This window comes from Melanotaenia boesemani, chromosome 4, assembly GCF_017639745.1.
Source record: "Melanotaenia boesemani isolate fMelBoe1 chromosome 4, fMelBoe1.pri, whole genome shotgun sequence".
Lineage (NCBI taxonomy): Eukaryota > Metazoa > Chordata > Actinopteri > Atheriniformes > Melanotaeniidae > Melanotaenia > Melanotaenia boesemani.
In genome coordinates, this window is record NC_055685.1 from 17279099 (window position 1) to 17290913 (window position 11815).

Consider the following 11815-nt stretch of genomic DNA (forward strand, 5'->3'; position numbering starts at 1 on the left):
ACAGGAGTTGATAGTCTCGTGAAAATAACCAAATTTTCTTCCTAAATCAATTAATAATTCATGTAAAATGTAAGCTGTTGTAAAAGGTAAACTATGGCCTAAAAGGTTTAGGTTACAGAAAGCCAAAAAATAAATTATTTTTTTCCAAAAAAAAAATGCAAACATGTCTCACAGGTGTCCTAGTTTATTTACTTACAAACCTGTATGTTCAGTTTTGTAGGGCAGAAAATATTAGAAAAAAAGGATTTCAATACCAAACTTAAATAAGAGGAAAACATGTTCCATATTAGTTAGTTTCTACCTATAAAGGTATATCATGTTTTATGTTATATATTCATGATTTTCATGTTTTAACCCTTGGATATTGTTTTATCGTATACCTTGTGTAGTATATTGATACCTTTTTTTTACCACTAACGTCATTCACTAGAGTATAGAAATTACTTAAACTTCCATAAAACCAGGAAAATTGTATATTCTACAATTATTCTACAAATATTCAGTGGCACTTGTGGTTACTGAATACACTGTTAAAATAAAGAAGCAAAAAATAATTTTATATAAGCAGTGTGTTTTATTGGATTCAATACATGTTTTAACAATATCACTTTAAAAGAATACACCATTACAAACTCACAAGTGATTTATAGTGTTTTCCTTTAAATAAAGAAGGCAAAATTAACTTTTTGTCAAATGCAAAGTTAAAAAAAACAGATAAAGTTTGCAACCTAAAATAAATAACCAAATAACCACACAGGTTTGGTTTGAATTTACATTTCAGATAAGCAATGTCTACACTCAACACATTTGGACATCAATCATCATCCTGCAGATGAACCAACGTAATACTCAGATACAAAGTTGACCTAAAAGGAAGTATCTGGTTTTGAATTGAACATCTGACAGTCGATTTTGGGGAGAACAAAAAAATTACAATCAGTTTCCAGGAAGATATTCCTGTGGGAGAGGAGGGGAGGACAAGGTTGGAACTGAGTACAATGTGTTTTGCTCGGGCACATTGATTGACAGAGTTTCATTCAAACCTAAAGAAAAACAGAAAAATAGTTAAAAGCGGGACAGAGTTCCATGTAGAGATCGCATTACGGCTGTATTTCTATAACATTCATACCTTCATCAGCACCTTTGTCTTTTGATGGAGAGATTTCTTCATCCTCATCTGGGCCCAAGTCTTCAATCAGAACCTGCTCAAGGACCTCTGCGCCTTGGGACTCTGTGTAGAGGGTCTCCACCTGAGGAGGAGCTGAGGGAGGAGCAAGTGCTGCTGCTGGGACATAGTCTTGGAACAGAGCTGGGGCTGAAACAGCATCAAGAGCTTGCGCTGGAAGTGAAGCTGAATCTTGTGCTGGAGCTGGAAAGCTATCTAGAACTGAATTAACTGGAGTGGGAGAGGTCAGAGCAGGAGCAAAGACGGAGCTCTGGACAGATTCAAGCACTGGTGCAGGAGCAGGGGCCACTGGGAAAGAAACTGGCTGTGGTTCCACTGCCAGTATTGGGTACAGAGAGCTTGATAGTTGATCTGAGATGAGTGCAGAAGGTTCAGGTGCCACTATTACTGCTGGAGCTTCCTGAGTCACAGCAGCATCTTCCTGAATGACCGATAATTGCGGAACTGGTTCAGTCTTCCTGGGCCTCCCTCTCTTCTTTGTGCCACTCTTGTACTCAGCTCTTGATCTTTTTCTTTGGCTCTCCAACCTGAGAGTATGACAATCGTAATTAAGCTCAACAACAGTGGGCATTAACACAGCTCTGTGTGATATTGTTCCAAAGTTAATAGTACAAAGTCCTTGACTGGGATCTGGGGTGTCAACAGACTGAGCAGAGCAACCTTTGGTTTCCTCTTGCTTCATATTCAATATAAACCAGAGGAGCGATAAGCAGCTAGGTAGCTGATAGTGTTTTTACCATGTACTGTAAAGTAAACCCATACAGTAGAAGGCTTCAAAATCTTTATGGGTGAGGTTTAAACTTATACTCCACTCTCAGCTATATCAGAGCAAATATTTACGGTATCCTTTCATAAATGTGAGTACTTGAATGTGAAAAGATTTTTCTTAGCTGTGCAGTAAATGTGGGTTACTGTTCCAACACTGACAGTGTTTTTTCTTCAACAAATTTACCCCCAAACCCACTGGTTAGTTTCCTTCTCTTCTGCCTCGGCTCTTCTCTTCCTGAGAAGGTCTCTGTCTCGCAATCGACGACGGATCCCTCCTGCAAAGCAATAACCCATACATTGATATGGTGCAGTATAAAATCAATGCTGAGTTTTTAACAGTCTGCAACACTGATTAAATGTTGATATAATTATTTGTGTCAGAATAGCCCCCCCTCCAACAACAACAACAAAAAAAACACATCACACTGCACACCATAACACACATAACATACTCATTCAACCTCCTGTTGTGGACACACTGTCTCACAACACACTATTTCAAAACAGGAGAGGAGTTTATGATCGTTACCTTCTTCCTCATTCTGGTTTTTATACTCCGACTCTTGCTTTTTCTCCTGTTGCAACGTCTCGTCCATTCTGACCCTTCCTTTGAATGAATTCAACTAAAGGCGCGCAAGTACAGCAAAGAAGATAGAAAACCTTCTGACTGTTGTCTTTTCCCACCCCCTAGAAGAATTATCTGGTTAACCATTACCGTGGTGCTGGGAGAGTTCTTGCAGCTTTACCCTTATCATATTTGTAAAGCTGGAGGAGTTGGCAGAGTACTGTCAGAGAGAAAGGGGGTGAGGGGTGGGGGAAAGAGACTGGAGCAAGTTGTGTGTTAGAGGAGGGAGGTGGACAGTTTTTGAAAGTGAAAAAATTATTGTAACTGCCCGAGTTTGTGTAAAACAATGTAGACTGCATGAAAGCCAGCAGCCAGTCTCAAAGCCAACATGAGCTTTGATCTTGGGAATTCCTGGTTGAATTTGGACTATTACTCAAGATGTAAACTACTTAATTGTGCAGGGAGGTGCAATAAAGGTAGGCTGCTATTCTGTTTTAAATATGACTTCAAATAAAGCAATATTCCAAAGGCCTACATGTGGATTTCCATATGCAAGCTTGTGATACCAATTAGTAAAACATGCTAGAGGTTTCTGTTTGGGATGAAGTAAAACTGCTGCAGAAACAAATAGAGAAATCCTGTCTTCAAATTAGAGCAGGGGCATGCCCGTCTTATCTCTCAGATGGAGTGCCGCTCAGTTAGGGAGTGTTCTCAATCTTCTCACAACACATTGAGCCATGGTGTGTGTGTGTTTGAGCCACTAAAAAATAAATAAATAAAATAATAATAATAATAATATTTCTGTCCAATTTTGATTAAGAAAAAAAAGCGTCATACTTTAAAATTCAAACTTCTTTAGATAAAACCTGCATCCAGTATCTGTGTTGACATGCATCTGGTCTAATTTCAGTTAAACTTCTATAGCTGATAACAGTCCAGCAGACATTGATGGACTCTTTCCAGGTATGCTGAATGAGCCTAGTGTCACAGCATTACTATTACAGTGAAAAGCAAAGAGGGCTGTCTGTCACACACAACCCCCCCACCCCGACAGCTGAAGAATGTCTGAGCAGATATCTCCAAATAGGAAGTCATTGATACGACAACGCCATCTTCAGGGCACACACGAGACATTTAATGTCTTTAATTTCATTAATAAATAAATAAAAAATAATAAAAGATTCTGCAGTTTTAGGGAAACTCAACAGCCTTGCTCTGAAATACTGAATGGTCTTTTACTTCAGGGCTCGGATGTCTCAGGAAGTTAAAGGGGTGGGGTTCTAGGGGGTGCCCTACCCTCCCTTTGCACACACAATGCTCTCTTTACTGCAAATCAAATACACCCTCCTTTCTACTGATCTGTCCACACAGAGAAAAAGGGAGAGAAAAAATCAAGCATTTTAAAGTCAAGTAAACGACAATGAATTTATTGATCAAAATTACAAAGGCCACCCAAACCTGTTAGACAACAGGTTTGAATAATATAAAAAAATGCGCTTTCTAAATTATGTTAGATGACTGGTGCACGTATACGCAATGAACATAAAGCAATAAGTAAATCAAACATAGGTTTAAGTTCTTTATTAAGTCAGACATAAAGTTCATCATATGACCTACTTTATCATTGTAAACGCTATTTAGAGCGACTGTGCATATATCTTCTGCATATCTTAAATGAAAAATATATATATTTTAGAAAAGAATGTCGCGTGTCTCCACAAAATAATAATAATAATAATAATACATATTAATTTCTTTGCAAAAATAAATTGCACCATAACACCGTTTCGGGGCAGCGTCATGTTTTCTGACTGCAATGCCCTTTCAGAAGCGATGGGCGTTTCTGGACGTAGATGGCGCTGTTGAGCATATATTTTGTTTCAGTCCCGTTTCCCTCCATGGTTTCCCCTCTCTCCGACTAACTTAGCGTTTGGCTCAGTTCATTATACAGTCCTATATTCTCCCTCCATAAGGGCATCTCTGCCTTTGGACTGAAGATCCCACCAAAACCCAAGAGAGAAAAGTTAAACTTTCACAGGGGAAGATGGACATGAAAAAGAGGATCCACTTGGAGCTAAGAAACAGGACACCGTCTGATGTGAGTCGTGCTTTTTTAAAACCAACCCTTAGTTTTCTGGCTAGCCCCGCTAGCTAGCTTGCTACTTTTTTTGCTTTGCGAGTGACCTGTGAAGCTAATTGTGACCACATGGGTTTTAGATTGTGTTTCTCTTTTGTAACAGAGTGGAAAACACTCACAACAAGCTTAATCCTTGATACTGTTCTGGATTGGGCGTATAAGGGTAACGAGACGAGAAAAGCTATATTCAATGGTTACTTTGAAACGGCGATTCCCCCAGCTTGCTGATATTATTGCAGCGCTTTAACCGTTTCGCAGCCTCTTTGGTCAGTGGTGCACACACGGTACAGCTCGACTCCACCGTTGTAGCACAATTAGTAAACTTATTTTAATGCTGATATATCGTGGAATCTGCTTCCTGCGCCGCGTTTGGCATGTACATAGTGCTATATTTTATACAGTCCTTGGAAGCCATGTTTGCTGCAAGCACAACTGCTGAAAACGGGCGCTTTTTATTACAAATACACTTCACCACTCTTTCAAGTGTTTAAATCGAGTTTTATCAATGGCAAACGAGAATCAAGAATAATATACCAACGTTTCTGCGGGCACCTCAACACTACAATCAAATGGACAAATTCAGGAGAAAACAAAAACAGCCATCCATATCACGATTAAGTTATGTTACTCATATTCTCTGACAGTAAATGGTCCTTTTCCAAATAGAAAACCACTCTTGTATTTCATTTCTTTAAAACCCACGTTCAAGCGTGTCCCGTTCCTATGTGTTAAAAGAAACGCACAGCAGATACTCCCAAAAATAGTTTACATTGATACATAGCAACCATGTTTCCCTTTCATCTGTACTGGTCCCAAAATTGCACGCTTTTTAAATGAAGTCTGTTGCTCCCATAATTCAGGATCAGACACCAGCCAGCTAACTTAGTCATTTGTTCCCGCCATATTACCCTGTTCTCTACGCCAGGCAAAGACAACAAAATCCATCCACATGTAAGCTCAAAACACACCCTTGTGTTCTACAGTTGTTGTTACTAAAGGAAAACTTTGCATTTGCAATGAAATCGGTCGACGTGTTGTCTCGCGGCTTCACCAACCGTCTCAGCCTGCCTGAGTGACACGGAGATCCGGTGTCTCGCGCTTCATGCGTGGGAAACCAAAAACTCGACTGTCGGCGTTTCCGCTCGACTCATGCATGAATTAAAAGAAATTTATGAACATCAACATAATTTTGGCAACGTGAAAGTCACTGTAATCGCTCATTCTAAACAGCACTTTCCGCCATTGGAGTGTTCAGAGGACTGCATACTGTAGCCCAGGAATCGCCATGTTGTCATTCTGTCGTCTTTGAAGCCCTGGGAGAAAGGAACTGTCTCCATCTTTGTTTTTACTAAATTTCCGTTCTCTTTCCTCCACAACTTCGACCTGAAAGCGATTCTTTAACAATCTGGCAATATCGGTCGTTCGTTCGACGACGAGAAATATTCCACTTCCCCCATGAAAGATGGCATTTAGAAAAAGAAAAGCTTTACTAAGGGTGTATTCGCAATCCTTTCCGTTGCTGTTGGGTTGTCTAATGGCGGGCAGACAGACCTCTGTAGCTGCTCCTCTACTGCACGGCAGCGTTTAAAAGGGGCAATGGCTAGCCTGTAGCGAGCTAGCTCCCAAAATCGTTGCATTTGTCATTAGCGAGTGCATCAGCAGGCCATGAGGAAGCTGCTGTTTTCTCTTCCTCTTGTCTAAGAAAGCAGTAGATTATGTTTGGTGAAGCACACTGTGACGCGGAACATTTTTAGCGCGAGACACATTGTTCATTTGGCTGTTTTTACTTGGGTAAACGTGATCTTTGAGAGTCAACAACAACTTTTTATGCAACGTTTTTGTCCAACAATTAATTGCGCAACCAGTGTGAGCTTTAATAGACTCAAAGTAACTCCGCCTTCACATTTGTTTTCCTAATATTTAAAGCCACAAAATATCTTTTTAACATTACACATTACATGGGAACAAAGTTTTTACTGGTTTTATTTCAGCACTTTCCCAGATGAATCTCTGCTTTTTTATCAGTTATAAAAACAACGAATATTGTTTTTGTTTTCTCTTTTTTGGGGGGCAAATTTGTGTATGTATTTGCTAACTTAATTATATTTAGATGAAAGTGCTAATTTGCATAAATTTTCATAACAGAAATGTAAACACTGGATAAACTGAGGTTTATCCAGTGGAAACGATATCTTGAAAAACCACTGTAAGCCAGGGAATAAATTTATCATTATCAAATATTCTGGTTTTGCTGGAATTTATTTGTGAAATGTGCATATATGAATTATATAAATTGGGGAGGTCAGCACTGCTACTATTAAATATGAGGGGGGGAAAGCACATTTTGAGAATAGCTCTTTTGAATAGATATAGAATACCACACATTTTCATTGGAAACCCATCTTATACAGGTTACGGGAAAAAACTGTTAAATCTTAATGATAATTTCCCAGTTTCTTATATCTTTATAAATATTGAGACTTTATAAATTAGTTTTCTGAAAGTGTGTTTTAAATGTGAAAATGAGGCCACATCTAATTGTATATGCAGTAATTTACATAAATACACAAAGTGTAATAAAATTAATACTGATCAAAATCTCTACATTGATCATTGATACCCCTGATGTCTCATTTTATTAATCACTTCAGACTGTGTAATTGTATGTGGTGCTTATAATGCTTTTTTATTAATGATTTTGGGGAAAAAAAACTTTACACATAGAATGTTTATGGTTGAATCGTAATGAGAGTTGGAGATAACTTTAAAGAAATATAATTATTATTATGTTGAAATTTCAGGTACGAGAACTTGTCCTTGATAATTGTCGATCGGTTGAAGGGAAAATCGAAGGCCTCACAGCTGAATTTGTCAACCTGGAGTTCCTCAGTTTGATAAATGTTGGCTTAATCTCAGTGTCCAACCTACCTAAACTAGGAAAACTGAAAAAGGTGAGTTTGATGTTTCATCTTCATGTAATTCTATATTAAACTGTGGTTAAGTGTCAGCAGCACTAATATCTCCTTGTACTTATCTTGCAGCTGGAGTTGAGTGACAACAGAATCAGTGGCGGCCTTGATGTTTTAGCAGAGAAACTACCCAACCTCACACATCTAAACCTGAGTGGCAACAAATTGAAAGACATCAGCACATTGGAACCATTGGTATGTGTCTAGATCTGCTATATAGATGCTACTCACTGCACACCCAGTAAAAATCATGGGGGCTAGGTCACTGTCTGTGCTGATGTTGTGCATCTGGTATTTTATGTTGTGATATTTATCATTTAAAACAAAATATATGTTTGAATTGTTGGGATTTTTTTTAATAATAATGAAATCTGCTTTTTGTTCATTTGAACACTGCATCATGCTGGTGTGAGCTTTTTTACAGACTGCTCCTGACACTTTAAAAAACTGACATGTAAAATAACCAAATGTAGACAGTTGTCCACTAATCCAGAGAATCACTTATGTTAACTAGGCATTGGGAAAAAAGAAAAAAAAAAAGCTCTGATCTGCACCCATGTGGCTTGCTGTCGTAATCCACTTAGAAATATTAAAGGGATGCTACACTGAATGGTAATAGTCTCGCAGATTGTCTGGTTGGTAATAAATCTGTCATCCGACTGTAAATCTCATGTTTTATGCACACTGGCGGCTTGTTGAGTTAACACAGTTACTGCGTTGAGGAGCAGCTTCTCATCACAGCATGTCACTGCATTTGATCAACAGAAAAAGCTGGACAACCTGAAGAGTTTGGACCTGTTCAATTGTGAAGTAACAAACCTTAATGACTACAGAGACAGTGTGTTTAAGTTGCTGCCTCAGCTCACCTACCTGGATGGGTATGACATTGAGGACAGGGAAGCCTCAGACTCTGATGGAGAAGTGGATGGAGATGGTGTAGATGATGATGAAGATGAAGGTAGGAAGTTTGCAGAAGTGTGTTGTTTACAATTACAATCATAACGATAGCAGTGTGTGATGTAATTACACAACAATATAAATGAAATGCAGCATGGTTGCACTTCTGCTTTTGTGGCTCTTCGGTGTATTTATTGTTTTATATTATTCCAGAAGGAGAGGAGGAGGAAGATGAGGATGGCGAAGAAGAGGACTTTGACGAGGAAGATGATGATGAGGAAGATGAAGAGGAAGTAGAAGGAGAAGGAGAAGAGGATGATGAGGAAGTCAGCGGTGAAGATGAGGTAAAAATTAAAAAAAAAAAATCTTGTATTTGTTTAAAGCACATCGATGCATTGTTTATGTCTTATTCCTTTTCTCTTTTTAACTTGTGAAATGTTCACCAAGGAGGAAGATTTTGGTCAGGACGGAGAAGTGGATGAAGATGAAGAGGACGAGGATGAAGATGAAGAAGGTATGTAGCTCCTTAAAATAACCTCTTTGCCCATTTTGAGCTTTGTGGATTAAAACCTAGAATACTCAGTCTGAATAAATCATGAAAACACTGTCATGTGACCAACAACTAATCTTTTAACAGCTTTCAAGGCGAGACTCACTTCAGTGTCAAAGAACTTTTTAGTACACGAGTAGACCATGTTTGATTAGATTTTTGTCCTTTAAAGCAAAAAGTCACCAGTAAAAATGTTAATCCAGTCATTTTTCTGTACTTGTAGTTTAACCCATTTAGGCCTGCAGTACCACATGCATTGTTTTTCTTGTCGTTCCTGAACAGCCACACGAATCATGTTAACACTTTCTAGGCATGGTATAAAAATGTATTTTAAATACCAACAAACTTGTGGGGAAAGTCAGTGTCTTGCATTAAATACTGAAGGCCTCGTTTCTTTTAATTTCATATTACGTAATAAAAAGTTTCAGTGGACAGTTTCCCAGAAAACCCTCAGGTTTGAAAAAGTTACAAGTGATGTAGGCAGGGGAGAAACCATCTTAAACATGACCTCATTTGGCAGCTTCTGTTGATGGCATAACTGTGAAACATTCATAGTTCCAAATTTTCTTAGGACCCCATCAGAGTCTCTCCCTGGTGGAGTTCTGGACATAACGTCTTCACATATCTGTTATCCAGCATGAGGGACTTGTTTTGTGGTCGTATTTCACTTCTTTCACATTAACTTTTGAGCTTGTCAGGTGACCTAGAAATCAAAAGGTTTGCTTGAAGGGAAAACTTTGGTTGTTTTTACACCTAATAGTCCGCTAGGTTCTGTACGATTCGGGACTCTGTTCAGTTGACGGTTGCCACACTCAGCCTGAGTTTGCACTTAGCTGAAGAAACTGGACCTTTATAAACGACGTATTACCCTCCTCGCCAGAGATGACGCTTCATAAAGAATTATTAAAGGAGAAGACAAAACAAAAGAAAACTATGACCTATGTTTTTTTGCTGATTGGAGTTTACATCTTTAAAACAATCAGACTTTGGTTGCACTAGGGTCTGATAACGAGACTGGTGTAAATGCAACCTTAATGGTTCTGTAGATTTTCGGTCATAAAAACAATTGATTGTTCGGTTGTGCACTGGGTGAAACGTTGACTGAAATTAATTTAGGTTGATAAATTCCAGCGTATCCATGGAGCTTCTGCAAGTTGTCACCTAAACACAGTTGTAGGAACTACTTTGTGATTACTAAACACATTCAGCTCTTTTCATGTTGTTGCTGTGGAGCTTTTAGATTGATGTGTAGTTAGAGGTGCTCGTGGTTTAAGTCAGATGTGACAGTGAGATAAAATGGTTCAAGCATACGTTTCCACTTCTTTTCATGTCTTTTTTTTATGTCTATAAGCGAAGCCACCACTCCAAGTCATGACAAGATAACTGAAGGCATCCTAGACTGTATCATAACTCAATGAGATTAATGTGATCAAAGGATGTAAATCATCAGGGAGAGAAAAATACATGTTCACATTAAGTTCATTGAATTTTATAACATGCAAGGACAAAACAAAACTTGACAGTAAATTCCTAAATACTGCCCAAGATGTAGTTTGGGGATTTCTACCAGCTGAAGACTGAACCCTGTTCACTGTGTTTGTGCTGAAGATCATTTGTGTGATATTGGTTCAGTGACACCATATGATACAGATGTCTTCTTTGTCCCACCCCCCCTTTCCCCTCTACAGCAGAAGCAACCGGCAAAGGCGAGAAGAGAAAGCGAGATCCAGAGGATGAGGATGAGGATGAGGATGAGGAAGACGACGATTAATAGCAAAACTGAAAACGAGAGCCTACCGAGTTACCACCTTTTGCCCCCACAAACCTGAACGTCCACCCACCCTCCAACAACTCGCACCGCCTTTGTAATCCATGTTTACCCTCCACCTTTCCCCATCCCCAGCTCTGCGCTCTTTTTAAGGGGCAAGACTGTACCGGACGGGTGGGCCAAGTGGAGCTGCCCCCACCCTCTCTCCCTTTTGTTTCCTCCCCCCTTTCCCATGGAACTGAGAGCCACCCAACAACCTCCACCTCACTCTTGCCATGCCCACCCCACCCCACCCCAAGGTTTTCAGGCAGCCCGCCACTCAGCATTCCACAATTTCCCCGTCTATCCCTCTTTATGTATTCCCGTGTGAGGACTTTGGGACTGGTATCTAGTTTTGGGTCTGTGCTTTTAATATTTTGTTGGATGAAATTTTTTTCCTTTTTTTGTGTTGGGTTTATCTGACACCCCTTCCCCTCACCCTCTTTTTTTCTTCTTTTGGTCCTTTCTGTTTCTTATTTTTTCCCAATATAATTATTGCTATAGCAGCTGTGCAACCAGCAGGCCATGGTTTTTAGTGTGGCCGCCTGTTGCACAAATCAAGGTTGTAGCTACATTTTTACTTTCTGTATGACAAAAAAAACTTTGTAAATAAAATGTTAACATTTTTGGCTTTTCTCTCTCCCTGCTTTGCTTTAATTATTACCTCAAATTATTGAGCATTCTGACATTTGTTCAAAAGAAAAGGGGGTTAAAAACAATCTTTCAATTCTAATGTTTTACATATCAGGATGTAGTCAATCCTCTGGTTCTTATCAGGTGTTAAAATGGGGTAAATGCAATCTCAGATGATCAACACACACCATATAATACTCTTATTTTAACAAAATAAACCAGAATAAAACTGGAAAAAATAGGTGCACGGTGTGATTTAACAGACTGTAGAACCATCGTAAAAATAACTTCAAGTGATGATTT

General features: G+C 39.0%; 2 protein-coding genes across 5 annotated transcripts; one reads left to right on the top strand and one right to left on the bottom strand.

The window, feature by feature from the left end:
- Window positions 1-558: 558 nt before the first annotated feature.
- Window positions 559-3010, bottom strand: hemgn (hemogen). 2 transcript variants are annotated; one of them, XM_041982111.1, is made up of 4 exons: window positions 2484-3010; window positions 2151-2229; window positions 1130-1713; window positions 559-1043 (listed from the first exon to the last, which is right to left on the bottom strand). In XM_041982111.1, exons 1-4 carry the CDS (start codon window positions 2548-2550, stop codon window positions 937-939), a joined length of 837 nt encoding a protein of 278 aa, XP_041838045.1. In that variant the 5' UTR covers window positions 2551-3010; the 3' UTR covers window positions 559-936. The 2 variants fall into 2 exon arrangements, with proteins under 2 accessions (XP_041838045.1, XP_041838044.1); XM_041982110.1 differs by having other exon boundaries at window positions 2139-2229; window positions 2484-3009.
- Window positions 3011-4313: 1303 nt separating this feature from the next.
- anp32b (acidic (leucine-rich) nuclear phosphoprotein 32 family, member B) lies at window positions 4314-11505 on the top strand. Of its 3 annotated transcripts, none has more exons than XM_041982113.1 (7): window positions 4314-4617; window positions 7458-7607; window positions 7698-7820; window positions 8391-8583; window positions 8736-8866; window positions 8970-9036; window positions 10764-11505. In XM_041982113.1, exons 1-7 carry the CDS (start codon window positions 4564-4566, stop codon window positions 10841-10843), a joined length of 798 nt encoding a protein of 265 aa, XP_041838047.1. In that variant the 5' UTR covers window positions 4314-4563; the 3' UTR covers window positions 10844-11505. The 3 variants fall into 3 exon arrangements, with proteins under 3 accessions (XP_041838047.1, XP_041838048.1, XP_041838046.1); XM_041982114.1 differs by having other exon boundaries at window positions 4316-4617; window positions 8739-8866; window positions 10761-11505; XM_041982112.1 differs by having other exon boundaries at window positions 4318-4617; window positions 10761-11505.
- The last annotated feature ends 310 nt before the right edge of the window (window positions 11506-11815 follow it).

Bases quoted from the DNA above. Each gene is read 5' to 3' on its own strand.
- hemgn (XM_041982110.1), bottom strand. From the start codon at position 2,550: ATGGACGAGACGTTGCAACAGGAGAAAAAGCAAGAGTCGGAGTATAAA. The intron at 2,230-2,483 runs GTAACGATCATA...ATTGCTTTGCAG, and splicing joins AAACCAGAATGAGGAAGAAG to GAGGGATCCGTCGTCGATTG. The intron at 1,044-1,129 runs GTATGAATGTTA...GTTTTTCTTTAG, and splicing joins AGACAAAGGTGCTGATGAAG to GTTTGAATGAAACTCTGTCA.
- anp32b (XM_041982112.1), top strand. From the start codon at position 4,564: ATGGACATGAAAAAGAGGATCCACTTGGAGCTAAGAAACAGGACACCG. The intron at 8,867-8,969 runs GTAAAAATTAAA...ATGTTCACCAAG, and splicing joins AAGTCAGCGGTGAAGATGAG to GAGGAAGATTTTGGTCAGGA. The intron at 9,037-10,760 runs GTATGTAGCTCC...TCCCCTCTACAG, and splicing joins CGAGGATGAAGATGAAGAAG to CAGAAGCAACCGGCAAAGGC.